Raw genomic sequence first — 23,126 nt, forward strand, 5'->3', positions numbered from 1 at the left:
AACTCAGGCATGTGCCCTTGGCCGGAATCAAACCTGGGACCCTGCAGTCTGCAGGCCAACGCTCTATCCACTGAGCCAAACCAGCTAGAGCAGTTTCAGGGTTCTTAACGCTTGCACTTGTCCAAGGCTCAGGCTTTCAGTACTGAATCATTATTTAATTCTTACTGGAGGCCTTGCTTTTCTACAGCAATCTGCAAGAAACTGACTAGGGCTGTGGAATGGTGCAGCTCTGCTCCTTTATTTAAGAACACTGTGTCTATGGCTTGAATCTATAAATTGGAATTAAATTTAAATTTTACTTCAATAATTTAATGATTGTAAGCAAGACATTTCTCTATGGCAAATTTTTGTTGGATTAACTAAGAGACAGACTCCCTTTCATCTGTATCTTCAGCTGTGTCATATATTTAGAAATAGCTGTATCTAACTCCTCTTTCCCAATACTTTACCTTCACTTTAAAAATTATTTTTAAATGTTTTTATTGATTTTTACAGAGAGAGGAAGGAAGCGAGAGAGAGAGAGAGAGAGAGAGAGAGAGAGAGAAAGAGAGAGAGAAACATCAATGAAAGAGAGAAACATCAATCCATTGCCTCCTGCACTGAACCTGCAACCTGGGTATGTGCCCTGACTGGGAATCAAACCCGGGATCTTTCTGTGCACGGGAGGATCCTCAACCAACTGAGCCACACTGGCCAGGCTATACTTTACCTTTATTGACTTGGCATCATTTTTCAGCCATTTTTTAATGCTATTTAAATGTTGTCTTTTCTTTGTTTACCCATAGATTATGCATTTGTTGTTTTAATCTTATCTACCAAAGGTTGCTTCTTCGAAAATCATTTCATTTTTAGATGATGTGATTTCTAAGACAGTAGTGTTACAGAGCTCAGAGTCTTAAATACACTAAGTTTTATTGTTGGAATGTAAAGATTTTAATGGCATCCATCAGGTGCTATTGATAAGAAATGTAATGTCTTTATTTTAACATTTAACAAGCATTTAAAAAGCATAGTTCTGACCATTGGAGAGGGGCTAAATGTTAAAATTAATGAAAAATAGTTCTTTATGGGTAACTTATAAGCTGTAAGAAGGAGATATAAATACTTTTTTTACTCATTCATTCAAAAATGTTTATTGAGATATTACATTCTAGATATCACGTGGTAGATGTCTATACAATTCTCTTTACAGGGGTTATAATCTGGGGTGAGGGTGGGGAGTACAAGGAGGATTGTAAGAAGGAGACAATTTAAAAAGAGCTGAAGGCAGACGGAAACGTGCTGAATATGAGCTAACTAGGGAGAGAAATAATATTAGGATTTGACAGAACATTGGAGTTTTCATAATGCTGCTTTAAGTCAAATTCCAGAAAAGATGTTTTTACTTGAAAGTTATTCCACAGTGTAAACAAATCCTATGAGGTTTTAAAACCAGAGGGTGCACTTTTTCTAAAATAGGCCAATGTACATCTAACAAAAGAATTAATGTATATATGGGAATATTGGTCCAAATAATAACTTGAACTAAATATTGATTTTTAAGTCCATTTTAATAGACATTTGTGTACCTATTAAAGGTGAGAAGTTGGTTAGTTTTGCTGTTTACTGTGGCATTTATGTGTTTTGTTCAGAAAATTAGTTAAACTTGATAGAAACTATTTCAACAATCTTCCTAGTAATTTAATACATTTGATATTCTCCTAAACAAAAATGAAAAACAAAAAGAGTAAACTGTCTGACACTGTTAAAGTTATTTTTAAGCATAAGTCTTACTGATTTTGTAAATGGTTCACCTAAATTTGTATAACACTTGATTTGTGAATAAGAGAAGAGGTTCAGAAAAGAATATTATAAGGAAAATTAGGCAGGTTCTTATTTTCTAGGAACTCTCATTAAAGAAAAAGCCGTTAAGTCTTTACTTCTAGAGTTGTTCCATTTTAGGAAGCGTAGGCCCTGGTGAAGAGGATAAAAAAGTTTAGGAAATAGCCATTAAAATGCTAATTTCTCTTGCAAAAACCTGGCTAATATCTGAAGGCCTAATAGAAAGTGGGAATTATTATTTTTAGAGGACATCCATTCTAATATACTTGAACTTTTTAAATTTGTTAGAGTGACATTGGTTAATTACGTTTCATGTGTGCAATTATATAATACATCATCTGTATATTGCTTTGTGTGTTTACCACTCAAAGTCAAATCTTCTGTCACCATATATTTGATCCCCTTTACCTTATCTTCCCCTTTCCTCTGGTAACCAGCACACCGTTGTCTGTGTCTATAAGTTTTTGTTTGATTGTCTTGTTTGTTCATTTCTTGCTTTCAGTTTTATATTCTACATATGAGTGAAATCATATGGTTCTTGATTTTTTCTGTCTGACTTCTTTATTTGAATGTAATACATTATACACTAACAAGAGAAAAATAATCAAAACATCGCCTTCAATGCTGTATTAATAATGAATGCAGTTTAAGGCTGTACTATTTTACATGATAATCCTGGCCATATATAGCTTCTGAGCTCTTGAGGTTTTGAAATGTGGATAGTGCTTCTTAAAAAAACTAAATTTATAATTGTATTTCCTTTTAATTGTTTTAAAAATCGATACATGAAAACTTTAAGTATGTTTGGAACAACCTATGTATATGAATCTACTTTATAACTGTAAATTTTATGAAATCTAAATACAGATACAATATTTTCAGATGAAAATTTGCATCTAAATTGAGATGTCCCATAAATGTTAAACATATTTTAAAAACTTAGGATGATAAAATGTAAAATATCGCCACTAAAATTTTTATAATGATATATATTGATAAATAATGTTTTGGATCTATTGGCTAAAGAAAAAATATATTACTAAAGTAAATTTCACCTTTTGTTGTTACTTTTCAAAATGTAACTATCAGTAAATTTAAAATTACTGTGTGGCTTGAATTATACTAGTATTTCTTTTGAACCATGCTGGTTAAAGGTGCTTCTCCTCATCATAGAATTCATTTGATGCCTAAAAATGCAATCTGGCGCAGCAGCTAAATCTTATTAGCGAAATCATACCCATTTCCCCCCTCTGTCTGGGTCTACTGACAGTGATGGTATTGTTAATAATATCAAAATATTTTTAAAGCAATTACTGAGTCTGATAACTAATTCAATATCATTGAGTTATTTTGTTTAATTCATAATAATTACAATCTTTTATTTGATATTAGAGAGAATAAAATTTACAAAACTTTAGTCAGGCAAATTGGTGAGAAATTGCATGTCTTTGTTTAAATATTATCATCCTGTATTAAGTAATATCCAATGTGAAGCACTTAAAGTACTTAAACTGTACCTGGGAGAGTTAATGATGTCTGTTTTCTCATAAGATGTGTCCTTTTTATATTTTCTTTCATCCCCACCTCAAACAAAATGGCCAGGAAGCATGGCCAAATGTGTTGTGCTTTTTGTTCTGTGTGAGGTATTTATAATAGGTGATAAATGTGACTTTCATCATGATCTTGTCTCATTGTTCGTCTGTCAATTCTTCTAGGAGGTGATTTCCTCTCCTATCTGAGAAAAAAGAAAGATGAATTAAAAACCAAACAATTAGTGAAATTTTCATTAGATGCTGCTTCCGGTATGTCATATCTCGAGAGTAAAAAATGTATACACAGGTAAGGAGAACATTTTAAAAACATTTCCAGTTTTATTAATAGAATGCTAGAAAATTATATATTTGTTACAATACAGCAATAAATTTCTTTTACAAAACTTAAATATTTTCATTTTAGTTTTCATATTGTGTGTGAAAGCAATATTTGACAGTTATTTATACAGGAGTGGGCAAAAGTAGGGCTACAATTTCTATGTAAAATAATACAATAATAAATAATAGTACAAGAATTAACTCTGTTTCATGTACTCACAACTGTAAACCTTTTGCCCATCCCTGTATAGTTCACAGAAACATTTTTTTTTCTATCTTACTTGAGGTAAATACACCTAATTAGGCAGTGATTTACCTATCAAGTAAAATTTGTTTTGTTATAATCATGAATAACATATTGATAAGTTATACCACAAGTTAGTCATATATGCAGCTACAGTCTCATAGCCAATAAGACTGTGTCATGTGTCACCTATTTGCAGTTTTTAAAAGAATTTACTTTAAAAGTCATGGAAAAGCATAACAGTAGAACAACAATTCATGACAGTGAATTTAACCAAGGGTAAAAGATTTTAGTGTACTAGTTATTTCAAATAAAATTTTAGAAAACATTCTCTAATTATATTATAACCAATGACTAGTTCTCAATGCTTTCTTGATTATGATTAATGTTCTTTAATGCTAAATGTTAGTACAACTTAAGATCTCTTGCAGAATTCATGTCAGATCATAAATACGGCTAAGTCTATAATTGTAAAATGCAGTGTGCAATTGATGAAGTTTTTATTTTTTGGAAATAGCACATAATACTATTTAATGTGGAGCAGGGTTCATTGTCAGATTGAATTATTTAAGCCTGTTTAGTAATTCAGGTATATTTTTCTCTAGTGTGTTTTATTATGCAGCCTTTGACTTAACATTCTGGTGGGGTTATATAGTATATATAATTAGAGCAGAATAAAATTAACTTCCCCGATGTACACATCAATTGATACTTTTTATACTTAATCCCCCCAATACACATTTTTTAAAATATATGTTTTTATTTTAAGAAGAAGGAAGAGGGAAAAAGAGATAGAAACATCAATGATGAGAGGGAATCATTGATTGGCTGCCTCCTGCATGCCCCACACTGAGGATTGAGCCTGCAATCTAGACATGTGCCTTGCCCAGGAATTGAACCGTGACCTCCTGGTTCATAGGTCAATGCTCAACCATTGAGCCATGCTGGCTGGGCCCCCCATACACATTTTGCTTAGTGTTCAATTTTATTCTAAAGCTAAAATTAAGGCTTATGTTTCAAATATGGTTTAATGATTGTATATATTTAAAAACATTTCAATAGGGAAACTATTTTTCTGGAATTTAAGACACCTATAACTCATTGTATTTATGTTTTACTTTCCATAAATAGAGATCAAATTACATTATAATAGATATTTTTAAAGACTTAAAGTATTTGATTTTGGACAAAATTGTATTATTTACTTTATTAGACAAAACACTTTTTGTTCAAAGTAACAATAAAGGGTTTTGCCTTTTTGAGGAAATCAATAATTTCGATTGCTCAGATGTTAATGCTACTTTGGGTATCAGATTCTCTACTCTAGTTATTCATTTTTTCTCAGATTCCTTTTCACACATTAAACTATGGCTTTAAATCCTAATGCACATTATTGAAACTGTTTTACTAATTTGTCAGTTACCAATAACATTCTTTAATTTCTATTGCATTGGGGTTGTTTCAATTTCTTGCTGCTTTTGTAGTGATTGCTTTTCTTGCAAGTGGAGGGCTGTATATATTTTTTTATCTGTATCATCAGACTTGAAACCATTCTAAGTCATAGATAGCAGTTAATTTTAAAAAATTTATTCCACTCACCAAACCGCAACATAACTGTTGTAATGTTATATTTCTATTTTGCTTCTTAAGAAGTTTCATGCATTCACAAATTTTTGAAAGTCAGCCTATGCTTGACCACATTTCCTAGAGAGTTGTGCATAGCCGTGTACTATCTGCCTGCAGAGAAGGTTCCAAATGGAATATCTTGAATAATGGCATTGAGAGCAGATATGACAAATAGGTTTCAGTGCCAACTTTCAGTGATTGGTAGTGGCTCTCTGTGTTGTATATTGAGAAAGATTCCAGGATTAGCAACAAAGATTCCAGTGACAAATTAGTCAAATCTATCAGGGCGCTGACAAAAGTTAACACACAAGCCCCATCTCATCTGTGGCATAAAACATTTTTTGTCATTACTTTTATAAATATTTTTGACATCATTTTTCTTACTAGTTATAGCAACAATAACATATTTTTCTATAATTACTTCCATTGATTTCTTCTAAACTATCTGCTATTTCCTTTGTTAATCATGATTCCTGAATGAATTTTATGTTACCTCTAGCCAGTGGTCTTTCGTTTACCTTCAAACTTATGTAAATGCTCTATTGGGTGAATTCACTTTTTCCTATTCATTTTAGTACCTCCCCAATGCATGACACTGTAAGTCATTCTTTGGGTTGAATTTTTTATGGGAGTAAATTGTGCTATGAAACTCTGTTTCTATGTGTCATCCTGTGGCAATTTTTCTGTGTTAGCAGTAGTAATTGCAATGGAATTTTAATTGATTTATAGTTAAAACTTTCACTCGTGTTTTACGTTTTTTTCTCCCAAGAAATATCAAACATATAGTATTAATTACAGTGAAAGATGTTTCTTTGTCATTGGAAAAATTTCCAATGAGATATTTCAAAATCGATTAATCTAGAACATCTGAAGTTTCATTTTTCAAGTAATGAAAGATATGAAGACTCATTCTTGACATCCCAAAATATTACCAAAATATATGCATGTCTATGAATTATAAAATCTTTGTCTCACAAATCAAAGCAAAAAATTTAAACATGCCTTCCATTTTACATGAAGTTATAAATTTTATTCTGTTCCCTGATTAGAGGTTACTGGAATTCAGTACTTGAAAATAATTGTTTCTCCCCAAAATAGTATCTTAGCTACTGGGGAACATACTTTCTTTCTTTGGCTGTGTTTTATTGTTTTGATTACAAGAAGAGCAGAGCAGTGTTTCATTATAGGTAAACAAGTATGACAGCTATAAAATGAAAACAAGTAATTGCATAAAGAAATGGCCTGCTTTTGGAAAGTGCTCTTGTTGTAATTCCCATTTAACTTCCAGGAGAGTTCTCTTCATAGTCTGGGTTTCTAATTGAACTATTTCTATTTATAGCTGAGCAGCACTGGATATTTTGCATTTTACTTTAGTTGTATTCAGCTGAATTTTCTTTATAATTTTTCTGTAGGCCAATGTGAAATTATTTCCTACTTGTAGTTTATATGAACATTTGAAGTACACTGATAACTTGCGGGGTGGGAAGGGTGGGGGTGAATGTGTTTACTTGCAATGAGCTGCTATTAGATTGTTAGATGCCATTCTAGAAAAAGTTTTAAACTTAATTAATTGACATTAACTGGATTGAAGGTTGACATAATCGATTTAATGGTAATGACAGTTGTGGTTTTATTGATGATGAATCCTGAAAGATTTATTCTTATTTAGGATTATTGCTAAAAGTTGGTTTTGTGGCATGTCCTTTGTTTGATGTCCCTGGGAAGTAAAGGGAGAATAAATTCTTGATTGCCATGTATTTGAGTTAAAGATCATAATCTATGGGGAGTTTTGGAAGCAAATCTTAATTTCATGATATTCTGTGTCATTGTCAGTACCTGAAAAAGGTGTTTTTGGAGGAGTGCCATAGAATATGACTTGCTTTTCTAATTTTAAATCTTGTACTGATTCCTCTTTGGTTTTGGTTGCTTTTACCACAATGATTTTGTTGTTGTTGTTTTGGAGTAAGGTTTAACAATTCTCCAAATTAAATTATATATAAGACCAAATTTAATTTATGTTTAGTAAGGGTGTTTTTCTTATCCATTGAGAACGATATTTCTATCTTACATTTAACACATATGAGCACTTGCCTACTCTGGGCCAGGGTGATAGCAACATGAAAATCACAGTACCTGCCTTCAGATGGATGTAACAAAATAATAATAATTTAAAAAGATAATCAATTTAATGGTAATACACACAAAATCTCAAGGGAGTGATATCACAAGGGTCTAATGCAGTGATGGCGAACCTATGACACGCGTGTCAGGTGACACGCGAACTCATTTTTTTGGTTGATTTTTCTTTGTTAAATGGCATTTAAATATATAAAATAAATATCAAAAATATAAGTCTTTGTTTTACTATGGTTGCAAATATCAAAAAATTTCTATATGTGACACGGCACCAGAGTTAAGTTAGGGTTTTTCAAAATGCTGACACGCCGAGCTCAAAAGGTTCGCCATCACTGGTCTAATGTGACCTGTCATGAAATGGGCTATGGTGAAAGTCATCAGGACAGGTTTTGCAGAGAATACTGTTTGGGTGAGACTTGATAGATGGGAGTGTCCTTGAACAGAAGGGGAAAATATTTCAGTGGAAGGAAACTTGTTTGCTAAGTTACATTGTTTTTCACAAGAGAACAGGACTTAATCATGGAACTGCAAAAAGTTCAATATAGGAATGGGAAGTGCAGAAGACATGTGGCTGAGCTAGGTACACAGGGTCCTCCTCACTAAGGGTCGCGTATACCATTTAATTTGGCTAACTATAGGAATATCTAGCCATACGTTTGGTTAATTTTAAGAAAGCTAAAATGCTAGTGTTTAACTGGAAAAGAAAAGTAATTTGAGCAAAATTTGCAAAACCCTGAGAAATCTATGTATATAAAACTCTAAGTGACCAGTCAACCCATGGGCAACTGGCAAGCACAGCTGTGGCGGCGTGGGTCTCTCCTGCCTCTGGCAGCACTACTGAGTGGCCGCTGCAGCAGGCCCAGTGGGGAGGAATGAGCAGGAGAATGAGCAGGAGTGGCGCGGAGCCTTCCCAGGCTTCGGCTCAGGCTCCTCCCTGGCTGCCTGCTGCTTCATGCACTACTACATCCCACGATGTGGGACTGCCGGATTTGGCTTGGTCCCAGCCTGGGATTGGGCCTAAACTGGCAGTCCGAAATCCCCCGAGGAGTCCTGGATTGCGAAAGAGTGCAGGCCAGGCTGAGGGACCCCACGGGTGCACAAATCCATGCACTGGGCCTCTAGTGTATATATAACTTGTGAAAAGGTGTGGGTATGGGACCAATTTTATTTTTAAGTTTCATTGGAAAAACTAGTTTAGGAAAACTGAGATTTCCCCAAAAGGAACAATATTACATTTTACTTAAATATGTTTTAGAAGGAGATTGTTTCATCTAATGATTTTTGATAAGGGTTAGATGTATACTTTTTAAGGTAAATAAAAGATACAGTTTTTATCTTATGTTAGTATTTTGTGATTTTATATTTTATGAAGTTAAAGATTTGGTCTGATATTGATCATTTACATTTTTTCACAGTGCCTCCTGAGGGTTTTTTCTGTTTTTTAGTTACAACTAATTACCTAGTTTCTGAGCTTTTCCTAAACTTTGAAGGTACTGAAAAAAGCATTTTTCTGTTTAATGTAGCTTGATTCATTGGTAAGATAAAGCTAAAATATGCAAAGGAAAATATTATCTTTAATGTTTTTGACCCCTCATCTTTTCTGTCTCTCATGACCTGCCATATATCCAGTAGAAGGAGCCTTAAGATCACACTGTACAGATTAAGTAATTGAGACACTGAGAGATTAAGTGAAGGTGTCCTAGACAATTAGTGACAGGGCCACTGCTACGTCTTAGATCTGCTGACTTCATCCTGATACATTCCTACTCGTTCTAATGCCAACATTTTACTCGATCTCATTCAAGCTGACGTGTATTGATGACTTACTAGTATCAGGCTTAATTGAGTGCTTTAGATGCAATATCTGAGAATGTAGGCTTTGTGAGGGCAACAAGTTTTACCTGTGTTGTTCACTGTTGGATTCTAAAAGCTAGGAACAGTGCCCGGTATCCAAAGGTGAATAAATGAATCCTCAAAACAATGTAGTTACTATTATTAGGCCTATTGAACACATGAGGAAACTTATGGTTAGGGAGGTTGAGTTATCTTACTCAAGAAAATATTCAAAGAAAGAGGCAGTTCTAGTATGTGAATGCCGGCACTCTCCCTGGAGCCCACTCTGAATCACCACACTGGGATCCCACTGCCTTCCACAAGAACTGGTCTGCTGACCAATTAGATTCAGGGCAGCAGGCCAGATGGTATTTGGTATAATGGCTCAGCTTATATTCTACATCTGTACTCTTTATAATCATGAGTAAAACAGAAGAGGATCCAGAGGCCTGTGGAATGTAATTTTAGAAATATGCCAAGGGTTTTTTTGTTTGTTTTTTTAATGAACAGTTGCTGAAGTGCAGCAGTAGTTTTGTTATTGCCTTTCCACTTAATTAAAGTTTGAAAATTTATTTTTTCATTTTTTAAAACACCATTGTTTAGATACCCCCTTCTGCTTTATCTGTTAATTAAAAACACAGGATTAGCATAGAAATGTGTTCATCTCAGTTGGTTGACTAAGCATTGATGACTAATTTTCTTGTTCCAACATTTGATTACAATTTTGAATATATTAAGCTGTACTTTTATTTTTAGCATCTAGATCAATTTTGCAAAAATACAGAGAAGACTGTTCGGTAGTTTAAATGTGTCAAAAATACGTAATCCTTCTCTAGTTCAGCCTTTTTTTTTCTTGTGCAGCTTGGTATTTGCATATGCAGGGTGATTATCATACAAAAGATATCCCAAGAACACCTTTCTAAAAACCATTTGTTCTGCTGCTTTATTCAGTGTTATAATTTCCCATCACTAGTTTCATTCATTTTAATTAAGAAAATTTCCCCTAAAGTCACATGTATGTTTCAGGAATGAGAAAGGAGGCCTTCTCTTATATTAGAATCAATTGACATGTTGGCTTGAGTTAATGTACCAGAGGATCTGGCTGCCTTCTTAGGAAACAAAAAAAGAAAGATTTGGGGTAAAGGGTCAGGGGACGGATAAGGATTGATTTATGGTTACTGGTAGGAAAGATGCAGCATATGTGAGACATTGTTTATGACTTTAGGGCAGCCTTGAGGAAGCAGGTGGAAGTCCTTGAGAGTGAGAGGAAAGGGAAAAAGGAACAAGGAGTAGTTAAAGCTATTTCATGGTTTGGCTGGGCTAGCCTTGTCTTATGTTACATAAAAAAGATAGAGGAAAGTTGGCCTATACCTCATTCTCTTAGAAATATGCCAAGGGTTTTTTTGTTTGTTTTTTTAATGAACAGTTGCTGAAGTGCAGCAGTAGTTTTGTTATTGCCTTTCCACTTAATTAAAGTTTGAAAATTTATTTTTTCATTTTTTAAAACACCATTGTTTAGATACCCCCTTCTGCTTTATCTGTTAATTAAAAACACAGGATTAGCATAGAAATGTGTTCATCTCAGTTGGTTGACTAAGCATTGATGACTAATTTTCTTGTTCCAACATTTGATTACAATTTTGAATATATTAAGCTGTACTTTTATTTTTAGCATCTAGATCAATTTTGCAAAAATACAGAGAAGACTGTTCAGTAGTTTAAATGTGTCAAAAATACGTAATCCTCTAGTTCAGCCTATTTTTTTCTTGTGCAGCTTGGTATTTGCATATGCAGGGGGTAGTTTAAATGTGTCAAAAATACGTAATCCTTCTCTAGTTCAGCCTTTTTTTTTCTTGTGCAGCTTGGTATTTGCATATGCAGGGTGATTATCATACAAAAGATATCCCAAGAACACCTTTCTAAAAACCATTTGTTCTGCTGCTTTATTCAGTGTTATAATTTCCCATCACTAGTTTCATTCATTTTAATTAAGAAAATTTCCCCTAAAGTCACATGTATGTTTCAGGAATGAGAAAGGAGGCCTTCTCTTATATTAGAATCAATTGACATGTTGGCTTGAGTTAATGTACCAGAGGATCTGGCTGCCTTCTTAGGAAACAAAAAAAGAAAGATTTGGGGTAAAGGGTCAGGGGACGGATAAGGATTGATTTATGGTTACTGGTAGGAAAGATGCAGCATATGTGAGACATTGTTTAGGACTTTAGGGCAGCCTTGAGGAAGCAGGTGGAAGTCCTTGAGAGTGAGAGGAAAGGGAAAAAGGAACAAGGAGTAGTTAAAGCTATTTCATGGTTTGGCTGGGCTAGCCTTGTCTTATGTTACATAAAAAAGATAGAGGAAAGTTGGCCTATACCTCATTCTCTATGATTTCTGACTTGTATTCAGTTAATTACAGTAAGTACATTTCTGGTTCATAATGTCAAAAGTGACCTTTTACATTAAACAAGTACAAATGGTTGGGTTACCATTTCCTCCTGAGGCCTAATTTCTGTTGCAAAGAATAGAAACTGCTTATATGAACTTAAGCAATCAGAGATTTATTATAAGAAAATTAAATGATCTCACAGAATCCAAGGACAGGAAGTTGAGGCGGGCTTGGGCGTCATTGGAATTAGGTCTCTGTTCATTCAGGAAACACTGGATATGGAGGAGGATAGGGGTGGGATTATGGGTGAAAATGGTGAGTTTATTTGGGGGCATGTTGGATCTGAAGTGAGTGTGAAATGTCTTTGAAACTATTGAGCAGGCAGCTGAGTATTTAGACCTAGAACTCAGGGAAAAGGTCTGACCTGTACATAACAATGTGGAACTGATGAAAGAAAAATGAATGAATAAACAAATGAGCGAATTGGTGAAACTGAATATTATGAATCAATACATAATATTTGAGGATGAGACAAGAACATGGATAGTGGTGATTTTCTAAACTCTACATATATGTATTTTAAATTGATTTTAGAGAGAGGAAGGGGGGAGAGAGAGAGAGAGAGAGAGAGAGAGAGAGAGAGAGAAACGTCAGTGAGAAACATGGATTGTCTGCCTTCTGCACGCCCCCTACTAGGGATTGAGCCCAAAACCCAGGCATGTGCCCTGACTGGGAATAGACCGTGACCTCCTGGTTCATAGGATGATGCTCAATACATTGAGCCACACCAGCAGGGCTGCATATATGTTTTTTTAAAAATGTTTTTTATTTATTTTTAGGTAGAGAGGAAGGGATAGAGATAGAGAAATAGAAACATCGATGAGAAAGAAACATCATCAATTGGTTACCTCCTACTGGGCAACACCAGCCGGGCTACATATATGTATTTTAAAATGAACAGTTTATTTTGCCTCTAGATTTTGAAAATGAGGCAATATAAAAATTATTTCTAATTTATGATGGTAGTACCCAATATTTGTCATTTCTAGTATCATTAATCTAGTGTGACAGAAGAATAACTCTAGAATGATGTTTAACTCATTTACTTAAGTAACTGCTCTGATGGTTAAATACGTTCTTTAAAATCTTAAAGTGAGTTATATCACCTTTGATAACTTTGTAGTCTACAAATAATAATGACAACTGGAAAACAAAAGAGAAAAATATATTTCCATTAAATTCAGAAATTTCCCTAACTGTACAAATAAACTAGCAGTAGGAAAAATAAATTTATTTTTAAAAAACATGATTCATAGAAAGAAACCAGTTTCCTTTGGAAAGTTTTCTTTTCTGGGAAGAAAAGCAGAAGAGGAACTGATTTTGCCTTCTTGGGACTCTTGGCCAATAGAACTCACTGTAACCTGTGAAATTATAACAATGAAATATGTGAACATGGAATACAGCTTTGTACTGTTCTCCAGTGACTATGGTTTAACATTGGCAAAATGTGAAAGTGTCTTTTGCTTTTTTTTTTTCTTTTTTACATCTCAAGGCATTTTGATGCACTAAATTCCCTAGATTTTCTATGATTTAAAAAATGTAAAGATAAGTTTTGTGAAAAAATGTATTTCTTCATATCCAAAAATCCCCTCCCCCAATTCGTTAAGAGAGGATTGACAATACCTACCTCATAGTCAGTGTCTATAAGATTAAATTAAAATAAGAGACACAAAGGAAGGCCTCTGAGAAAACTAAAAGGCAATTCAAATTATACCCAGTGTCAAATTACTTTCAGTGTTAAGGACACCAAGCAATAGTCGATGAAAAGAAAACAAAGATGGATGAAGAAACAAATGGGATAACAAAGGTGTCAGTAAAAAAGGTTTGAATGGGGTAAAAGCAACGGTGATGATTATTTTACATTAAGGATGCGGTCTGTCTGTGCAGGTGCTACAAAGGACTGCAGTGTCAGCCACAGTGGTCTCAGGTGAACTTCCCCGTGGCAGCCAGTGCTGCGACTCTGGCCTGCCCACAGCGGTGTGACTACATACAGCTTCTCTCTTATTTCTACATTTCCATTTTCAAGACTTTATTTATTTAGAAGGAAAACTATATAACATTGGAAATGTTTCACCTGACATACTGATGCCTGTTAGTTTTCTTTATAAGAAGGGATAAGGATTGGCTTTTCCCCATCATCTTTATTAACCCCTATTTTAGAGTGGAATTGAAACCATTGAAGGAAACATTTGGTTATTGCTTGGAAGGGCATATCTAACACACAAGGGTCTCTGCAGTCTTCAGTGCATGTTCTTCCTCCCTATGGGTCATGATGCTGTTTGTTTGTACCCAGCTGAGTTTTCTGATCTCACACACCAGATATACTGCCTCCTCTCGGTGGCAGGAAACCATTCAAACTTTCATAGATAACTGTGCCCATTTGATTAACCTCCCTGACTCTCCTAACAGATCTGCCTGTTTTCCCAATGCAAGGACACATGGTCATGGTACGTAGCCTAGATTTTGGGGAGAGATAAGGAGAGACTCCCCTCCTTGCTTTATCTAAAACCAGCCTGGTGATGCCAGAATGCAAAGGTCATCTTCCACAGTCACGAACAGTTGCAGAGTTAATAGGGCTTATTACATCATCACTGGAATGGAAAGTGGCTTTCTCTTGCCTGCTCTTGATCTGCTCTAGGATCCTCTGCCTGAATGCATAGGACCCGTACATAACAGGAGTCCTCAATTAAGCAGGAGGAATGGAAACAAAAAGTGTGAATTTCACTTTTTTTCTTGCTCCTTCATACTTTATTTCTTTTCCTTTTTAATGAATTTATTGGGGTGATACAGGTTAACAAAGCTATAAAGGTTTCAGGTGCACAGTTCTACAACACATTATCTGTATATTGTATTGTGTGTTTACTGTCCCAAGTCAAGTATCTGTCCATCACCATTTATCCCCTCTATACCCTCCGTCATCTCCACCCACCCCTGCAATCACTAAACTGTGGTTTGTGTCCATGATTTTTTTTGCTCTTTTTTTGCTCAATGCCCCCCACCCCAACAGCTGGTAAAGTGTGAATTTAAAATATTTTCTCTCATTTTTTTTACATTAAGAATCAAGGGAAACAGTATAATCAGGAACCTTTTTATATTGCATGATGAAAAGATCTGAGGACCACTACTATTAAACAGTAGTGATTGAAGAAAACCTCTTCACCTCTTGGGGGCAACAGAAATTTACTTAATTTTTTTATTTTGAAACTCTTTTGGAATTACTCAGTTCTTCTGAAGTTGTTTAAATATCGTTGCAACATCGAACAGACTGTCAAACTACAGCGGGAAGGCTGGGGAGGGTTGTGGGGTGCGGGGGGGTAAGAGTTCAACCAAAGGATTTGTATGCATGTATACAAGCATAACCAATGGACACAAGACACTGGGGGGCATGGGAGGCTAGGGGAGGGTCAAGGGGAGAAAAAAAAAGGAGACATGTATAATACTCTTTGTAATACTTTAAGCAATAAAACAAACAGATAAATAACTAAATAAATATCGTTGCCTTTTTTACATATTTGCATGTGCAGGAATAGCTGGGGACTTCTTGGAAGATGAAACCATATTTTATTCATGTTGAGGCCCTATTCCTATTGCCTGGCACAGTGCCTGGCACATAGTACAACTGAATAATTCACGCATCAAAGGAAAGTTAAATTAATTTTTAAGGAATCTTTCTTTCATTTTTGCAGCACAAAGTAGACCTGACTTTTATAGGTACATTATTTTTGATATGATATTTGGTGGGAAAAAGTAAATTTCTCTAAGTTTCTTTAAAGAGCATAATATACTTAAAATGTCATCTAATGTTAAATTACTTAAAATGCAAGGGAAATAGTAGATGAAATAAGACATCAAAATAGAAAAATACATAATCAGAGGCATATGAATAGCTTTTCTAAGAGAGTATTGCCCTTACACTTTCTAAATGCATGTGGTCATGAAGGTTAGTACTGAAAGATGTTCTTAGAAGTGAAAGCTATGTGCACACATGGCCTATAGGCCATGTTTATAGGCAGTGATGGGTGCTCATTTCCTTACCCGCTGCATTAGCCTCACTGTAAGTACACGGACTTGTCATAGGATAGATTCAATTAGCCATGTCCTTTGTAACTGATCATAAATGCAAATGGTGAACGTGTCATAACCAGGACTAAGTTTAACATCACTAATTTATTTCTTTTAAGGTTTCTAATAGTTATCAGTTTTTCATTTGTCATTTTTGAATTGTGCAACACTGCAAATGTTTAGAAGTGAACGCTATTTAAGTGATATTTTGTAAATTGTACTAGCTTCCTCATTTTTCATATGTTGATATCAATATTTCATGGCATATAAAGATATCTGTAATTATGTGTGCAGGATTTTAACTTGGAACTTCAAGGATAATAAAAGGATTAGACAAAAATGGGTGAATCCTTGCTGTAGAAGTTTTTGTTTAGGTCCAGATAGTAAATATTTTAGGTTTTCCAAGTCATATGGCCTCCATACAACTCAACTCTGCCATTGTAGTATAAAAGCAGCTATAGCAGATATGTAAACAAAAAGGTGTGACTGTGTTCTAATAAAACTTCATTTACAAAAACAGGCAACAGACTGGATTTGGCCTATACGCCATGTTTTACTGACTCATGCTCTAGAATAACTAAAGACATTTAAAAGAGGGATACATCCCAGTTCTCAGCCTTTCTGTCTCTGATTTCCCGTTGTGAATAAGATAATATCTTATTATCTTCCAAAACGAATGCCTTGTTTCTCAACTACATTGTTAGCTATTTGATTGTTTCCTAAATAACTAAAGACATTTAAAAGAGGGATACATCCCACTTCTCAGCCTTTCTGTCTCTGATTTCCCGTTGTGTTTTCTGTTCAATATCTTATTATCTTCCAAAACGAATGCCTGGTTTCTCAACTACATTGTTAGCTATTTGATTGTTTCCTTCCTTTCTTCTGTACCCTTTTCTCCTTTCCATTATTCCTCCTCCTTAAAAAATGATCCAGTAGATATCTGTTGTTAATAATGAGTTTATTTTAACTCTTAACTCCTTGTCGTTATAGGAGATATTATGAAAGTAATTTTATTTTAATGTCTCAGGACCTAACATAGCTATTAAATGTTTGTTATTGCTAATGAAGATCTTAAAATTTTTTCTAACATTCTTTTATGAAAATTTTGAACACTTAAGACCAGGGAGACCAGTTAGGCAAAATATTACAAAAGCCTAAACTATAGTAGAAATGGAAAAGAGTTGTAAAATTAAAGACTATTTAGTAGCTAGAATTAACATAATTTATCAAAGCCATTTATCTCTCTTCCAAATTGAAAGCATATGTTTTTTTTAAGTAATACTACCACATTTATTAACCCACCTACGTAGTTGTAAGTGGAGAAGGACTTGGATGGGCATAGCAAAGGAAGTGACATAGTAACAAATTATCTCTACATCTAGGAATTTTGTGAAATTCATTTCCAATCCGGTTTTCTTATTTTCAGGTTATTTAACCTAAAATTATGAAAACAATCTAAGTTGTTTTAGACAGCTGTATAAGTAAGCTTTATGTATGTCTACCAGATAGATTTTGTGGGTTTTTTGCCAGGATTAGAATTTTCAGTTTCCAATGACTTTGTGGTTTGTGATATTTTTATTCTTACATTTTAGTTATATACTTTCTCTTTCAAAATTATAAAAATATACCTTACCAAAATGCACTGTAAATTCCTTCCTTTTCTCCCTCCTCTCCTCCTCTTTCCTTTCTCTAGCTATGCTGGTCTCAGTTCAAGGCATACTCTATTACTTCTGATTGAGAATTCTAAAACAAATAAGAAACTTCCTCCCAAAGGGTTCTGCATGTAAAAGAACACATATGCAACCAGAATATAACATGGGACATATGATCTACAAAAGAAGCCAAATAGAGCACTTTCAGTTGGGGAGGCACTACTTTCATCAGGTCAGATGGATAAGCAAGTGTCAGGCCCATGTGAGTTACCATGTCTGTTATTCCTTGGATACCTCAGACTAATGGTACTGGTGTCCTGAAGAGGTCGCCACACGTCCAAAAATGCTTAACCTGCACCAGAGAGATGGAAACCTGTGAGAGATGATTTTTGCCAGTTTTCTTTACTGATAGATGTTGGCAAACAAGGTAATATTATTGATTCTAGATATCAGTTACATCTAGTTATAATAGATTTATTTTAGCTATATCCTTGTAAAAGCTTTGACTACTCTTACTGTTTCAGATTTATTTCTCTTTTCCCTTTTTAAGGAGAATACTCTTGTCAGATGATATCAAAAACTAACAGGTTCGATGGATTACTTTATTTCTGTTTGCTAGCATAATTTGACAATGTGTTCCTTATATAAAATGTTATTAAATGAATCGCCCTTTTAGTTGTAAAGCATACCTGATAAATTAAACCAAATCTGCATCAAATTATTTATTTAAAATGTTGCTATTTTGCTTTATTCTGAAGAACAAATGGACAGATACTTTCTGCTTGTGCTGATGTCCTTGATTGTGAGCTGCCACTGTATTTCAAGGTGATTATTACTGATGCAGTCTGTCTCCACACACATAAAGCATTCACACTGCATTTTGCCTCTGGATGTCACTCTTTCTAAGTCAAGACAAACACATAGTTTGAGTGAAGATAAATGGCATTTTGAGCATAATGTTATTTTCTACTTCTTCTTGTATGACTGAAGATTACTCAGCAGTTCAGAGTGAAGACTAAAGTGAAGTGAATAACAGAAAAGTGTATTTATATGTGATCGTGCTTTTAAAAAATGTCAGAGAATAAAAGATGAATGGAATTTCTAGGTTTATGATAAAAGAGTTAGCTACTTTCTGTCAATATACATGTCAGAGCTCTTGGGGAGGAACCTGTGGTGAGACAATCTGTCCAAGCTTATAAGGTTCCATTTCATCTATCATATGAGATTTTGCCTTATTTTGAGAGTTTGTTGACAATACTGATTCTTCCTTAGTTGTAGTGTGTTAATTTTATTGTGCTCATAATGTTACAAATTCAGAAAGGTTCTCTTCTCTCCAGATTAACATTCTAGAACAATAAGATCATCCACTAAATGAGGAACCTATTTCTCTATGCATTGGATGAGATCATTGGATGAGATTCTGAGGTTACTGTCACTAACTAAACATAAGATTCATATGTATTTTCAGTCCTGTATAGCTACAGTTCCACAATTTCATGCCAAACACGGAAATATCCAATTCATAAATCATATGAGCATTGTGGTGTACTAAGGTTGGAGAAAATATACATGTACAATCTTGTGAATTTTAAATATTCAATGGTGATAAATTATGTAAAACGAGGTTCTGAGGAGTAAGATTTTCAGATGCCCGAATTTTTATTATAATTAGCTGTATATTATTATTATTATTACCTTCTCCCTCTGCAGTGAAATTTGATGATAATTCTGGCTCTCAGTCCCTTAGCAAGGGACTTTGCATAAAGTAGTAATAACTGATAATGTGATGACATTAATAAAAATAATTTATAAATGGTGAATTATACAAATACGCAATGTTATTATTTTCATTGTATAGTATCAAAGCTATAAGCTATTTCGTTGAAAGAAAAAATAGAAAATCAAAGTATTATATACACCTTGTGAAGTATATATTATCTTAATATACCCTAGTGTACCTGTCATAGTTCTTATACCCATGAAAAACAACTTTAAATAGTTTCTCCTTATTTTCTTCACTTAATAGCATTGCATTCACATTTGCTTTTCAAATTAAAAGCTGAGTGATCATTTTGTGGCATATGTAAAGATTTAAATGTAATTCTAAGATTAGTGACTGATGGGCAGAAGAAGGTGAATTTACATTTTCATCACTATCTCTTGTAAGCTAAAGAACATTTTAACCTGTTTACTGGACATCTCAGTCAGTATCTGGTTACACTTGTGGGCTTATCTTAGCAGTGACGGTGACCAGAAACATTTCAAAGAAACAGAACACTAGGTGCTGGGCAGTTTCCTTTACCTCTGTTATAATAATCAGTTTGAAAGCTTTGAGAAACAGAATGCAGTGAGAAATTATTAGCAGTAATTTCCCATTCAGTGGCTTGTGCTAAGACTGGTGGTTCAGAAAGAGTATGAATACTTTGTGAACTTAGTGAAATGGAAGAAGTTTTTCATTAGATGCCTCTGTAAATTCCTAATGATCATTTTATGGTCCTTCCTCTCTTCCTCTGTATTAAGAAAGGCATCAGTTGGTGTTAGAAACATAACACTTGTGAGCTAAATTAGACTTTGCTTTGTCCTTTCCTAGAAGAAAGACTTTTGTTAGTGGTTTTCTTTGCTGGCTTCCCTGATGAACAGCAGACTTAAACTGAAATCTCACAGCTGTAACTCTGAGCCAATTACTTAACCTCTTGTGGAAGAGAAACATGTAATAGGAAGATTAGAAATATGAGTTATCCTTCTAAGACATCGGTTCTCAACCTGTAGGTCGCGACCCTTTGGGGGTCGAACGACCCTTTCACAGGGTCGCCTGAGACCATCGGAAAACACATATATAATTACATATTGTTTTTGTGATTAATCACTATGCTTTAATTATGTTCAATTTGTAACAATGAAAATACATCTTGCATATTACGATTCATAACAGTAGCAAAATTACAGTTATGAAGTAGCAACAAAAATAATTTTATGGTTGGGGGTCACCACAACATGAGGAACTGTATTAAAGGATCGCGGCATTACGAAGGTTGAGAACCACTGTTCTAAGACATAAGTTGACTGCTAATTAGTAGGGAAAGTCTCCAAAGCTTACTGTTTTCAAGATCCTAACATCCCAGGAGATATTTAGAATTGTTGCCTGTATTTTTCTCTTATGTAGATTAGATCCCTTTACATAAAGTAGTGGATTCAAATGATTTGTGAACCATTATTTGGATAATTATATAACCATAAAGTAATAGTCACTGTACAGATTGTGATTTAAACATCTTATAAGTTTATGTAATTGATTTTAAATAAGTTTACTAAGTTTTTCTTAGAGGTACATCATATTCAAACATTGTAAAAACATCTGCATTTAAGTTCACTATCATCTCCAACTGCTGTCTACTTTTTAAAATATATAATTCAGTCCATCCTTCCCCTCTCCCCAAACTGATACATAACACAGCCTGTAAAATTAGTATGATAATACTTAAAGAATTTTGATGAAGGTTGTGCTTAGTACAGTGCCTGGAATATTTTAATCACTCCATAAATTATGTAACGTAATATTACTACTAGTAGTATTGTTTCTGAAATGCTTAAAAAAAAGTGTGGACAAGAACTATATTATTTTTATCTCTTCATATGCTTCTAAAAACCTGATATTCCCAAGTGTTTTATATTATAAATCATCTCATGGCAGACTTTGTTACTTGAGAGATAGGAATCAGACTAACAGCATCCACACCTTGTCCTAATATCCTTGTTCCCAAATTGGAAATTCATCTTAGGCATCTCCTGACTCCTACAGGACTCCTTGCTCCTCTGACTTGTCAGAAAGGATGAACTGGTGAGGACTCAGACTTCTCCATCTGGGGATGGCTCATTCATTTCTCAGTGCTCAGAGCCTCATATCTACTGGCTGTTTTTCCTTTCCTGATGCAGCCAGTAATTGGCTCCGTTCCAGAAACCATACTTCAGTCTGAGAGGCTCCCTGACCTTTATTGAATTCTCTATGGATAACTGCAGTTATGTGCTTGGAAATAATTGCAGTTGTTACCTTTAAACACAGGAAAAATACCTTTTAGCATTCACAGTGTAGTCTAGGGCAGCTACTTAAGGCCAAAGGGCACTCCCCTTCCCCTCCCTTGAAATCAGTCATCCAGTCCTCTGAGCCTGATTGATGTGCACCTGGCATGGTGGAGAGACCTGTCAGCTTACTCTGTCTTGAAGCTGTTTAGCCTCCTGTTGGAAGGCCTAGCAACAGGAGCAACACTCCCTTGCTTTTGTCCTCTGCTTGTCCACCTTGTCCATCATATATGGAGCCACCACACAGAAGGTGCTTGGAAAAAAGAGTTTGATCTTGATTTCAGGGCTGTGCCCATCAAACTCCAAGCAGGATACCGGGAAAATTTTGTAAGTCAAATTAATGGATAATGTTCATTTTCAGTAAAGAGACAGGTTAATGAATAAGAATTTATTGCTAGATCATCTCTCATAGCTATGAAATTACGAATAGAGACCTAGTGAATAGTGAACAGTGAATAGAGACAAGCCTCCTCAAACCTAACCTCTCTACTTTCTTTCATTCATTTTGCAGATACTGACTAGGTTGTGTATTTTGTTCCAAGGTGTTGCATTTGTAATTATATGGCTTATAATCGGGTAGAGGTGGCAGATAAGAAGGTAAAGAACCACACATAATTAGTTATTCGCTAGTTGTGATCAATGCTATGATGGAAGCAAACTGGATTCAGTAATGAGAAAAATTGTTTGGAAGTGGAAAGGGAAATCTACTTAAATAAGGAGATGGGGAAGACTTCTGAAGATTCTACATTGGGGTGAGAACTGGGGAGTTAGCTGTGTGAAGTTTGGGGGGGAGTAGGTGTCCAGGCTCAGTTGGAAATGTCATTAGAGGGGCCAGAAGCCAGCAGAATAGATTAAAATAACCTCTATCTTACCCTTCCTAGAAAAATCACATATTTCCAATACACTTGTTAATAACTGCTGCATTCTTACTTTTGGAAAGTTCTGAGTTATTTTTATGCAATGTTTTAAATACTTACTGGCATTTATTATATGCACTTCCATCTCATCATGGATTACCTTTCAATATAGTCACTTTTAGGAAACAAGAAGGTTTTGTCTCATATCTGTGTTGAATGACAATACAAAAATCCAAATAAAAATTATCTTAAGATTATCTGCCTTTGAGGATTATCTGTGCTACTTCTTTCATTAGAGCATGTAATGAAGAGGTATGTATTGTTTGTCATACCTAAAATAATAAATTATCAGTGCTAATCCATACAAAGCATGCTTCAACTCCTTAAATTTTTATTTTTAAAGATTACTATTTTAAGAAAGGTATTTCTATTTAACTATGTTAGGAGTCATAAAAAGTAAAAATATCCTTCATGTTATACTGAAACTTAATTTTTAGATTTCAC

The 23,126-nt window shown here is 34.5% G+C and overlaps 1 protein-coding gene across 4 annotated transcripts in view; it reads left to right on the forward strand.

The window, feature by feature from the left end:
- FER (fer (fps/fes related) tyrosine kinase) overlaps positions 1-23,126 on the forward strand; it is a 316,192-nt gene that overhangs the window by 236,322 nt on the left and 56,744 nt on the right. For all 4 annotated transcript variants that reach the window (XM_005866441.2, XM_014539886.1, XM_014539885.1 and 1 more), the window contains one exon: positions 3,537-3,660. In XM_005866441.2, coding sequence (XP_005866503.1) covers positions 3,537-3,660 — 124 coding nt within the window. The remainder of the gene's footprint in view (positions 1-3,536; positions 3,661-23,126) is intronic.

Source organism: Myotis brandtii, unplaced genomic scaffold (genome assembly GCF_000412655.1).
Source record: "Myotis brandtii unplaced genomic scaffold, ASM41265v1 scaffold230, whole genome shotgun sequence".
NCBI lineage: Eukaryota > Metazoa > Chordata > Mammalia > Chiroptera > Vespertilionidae > Myotis > Myotis brandtii.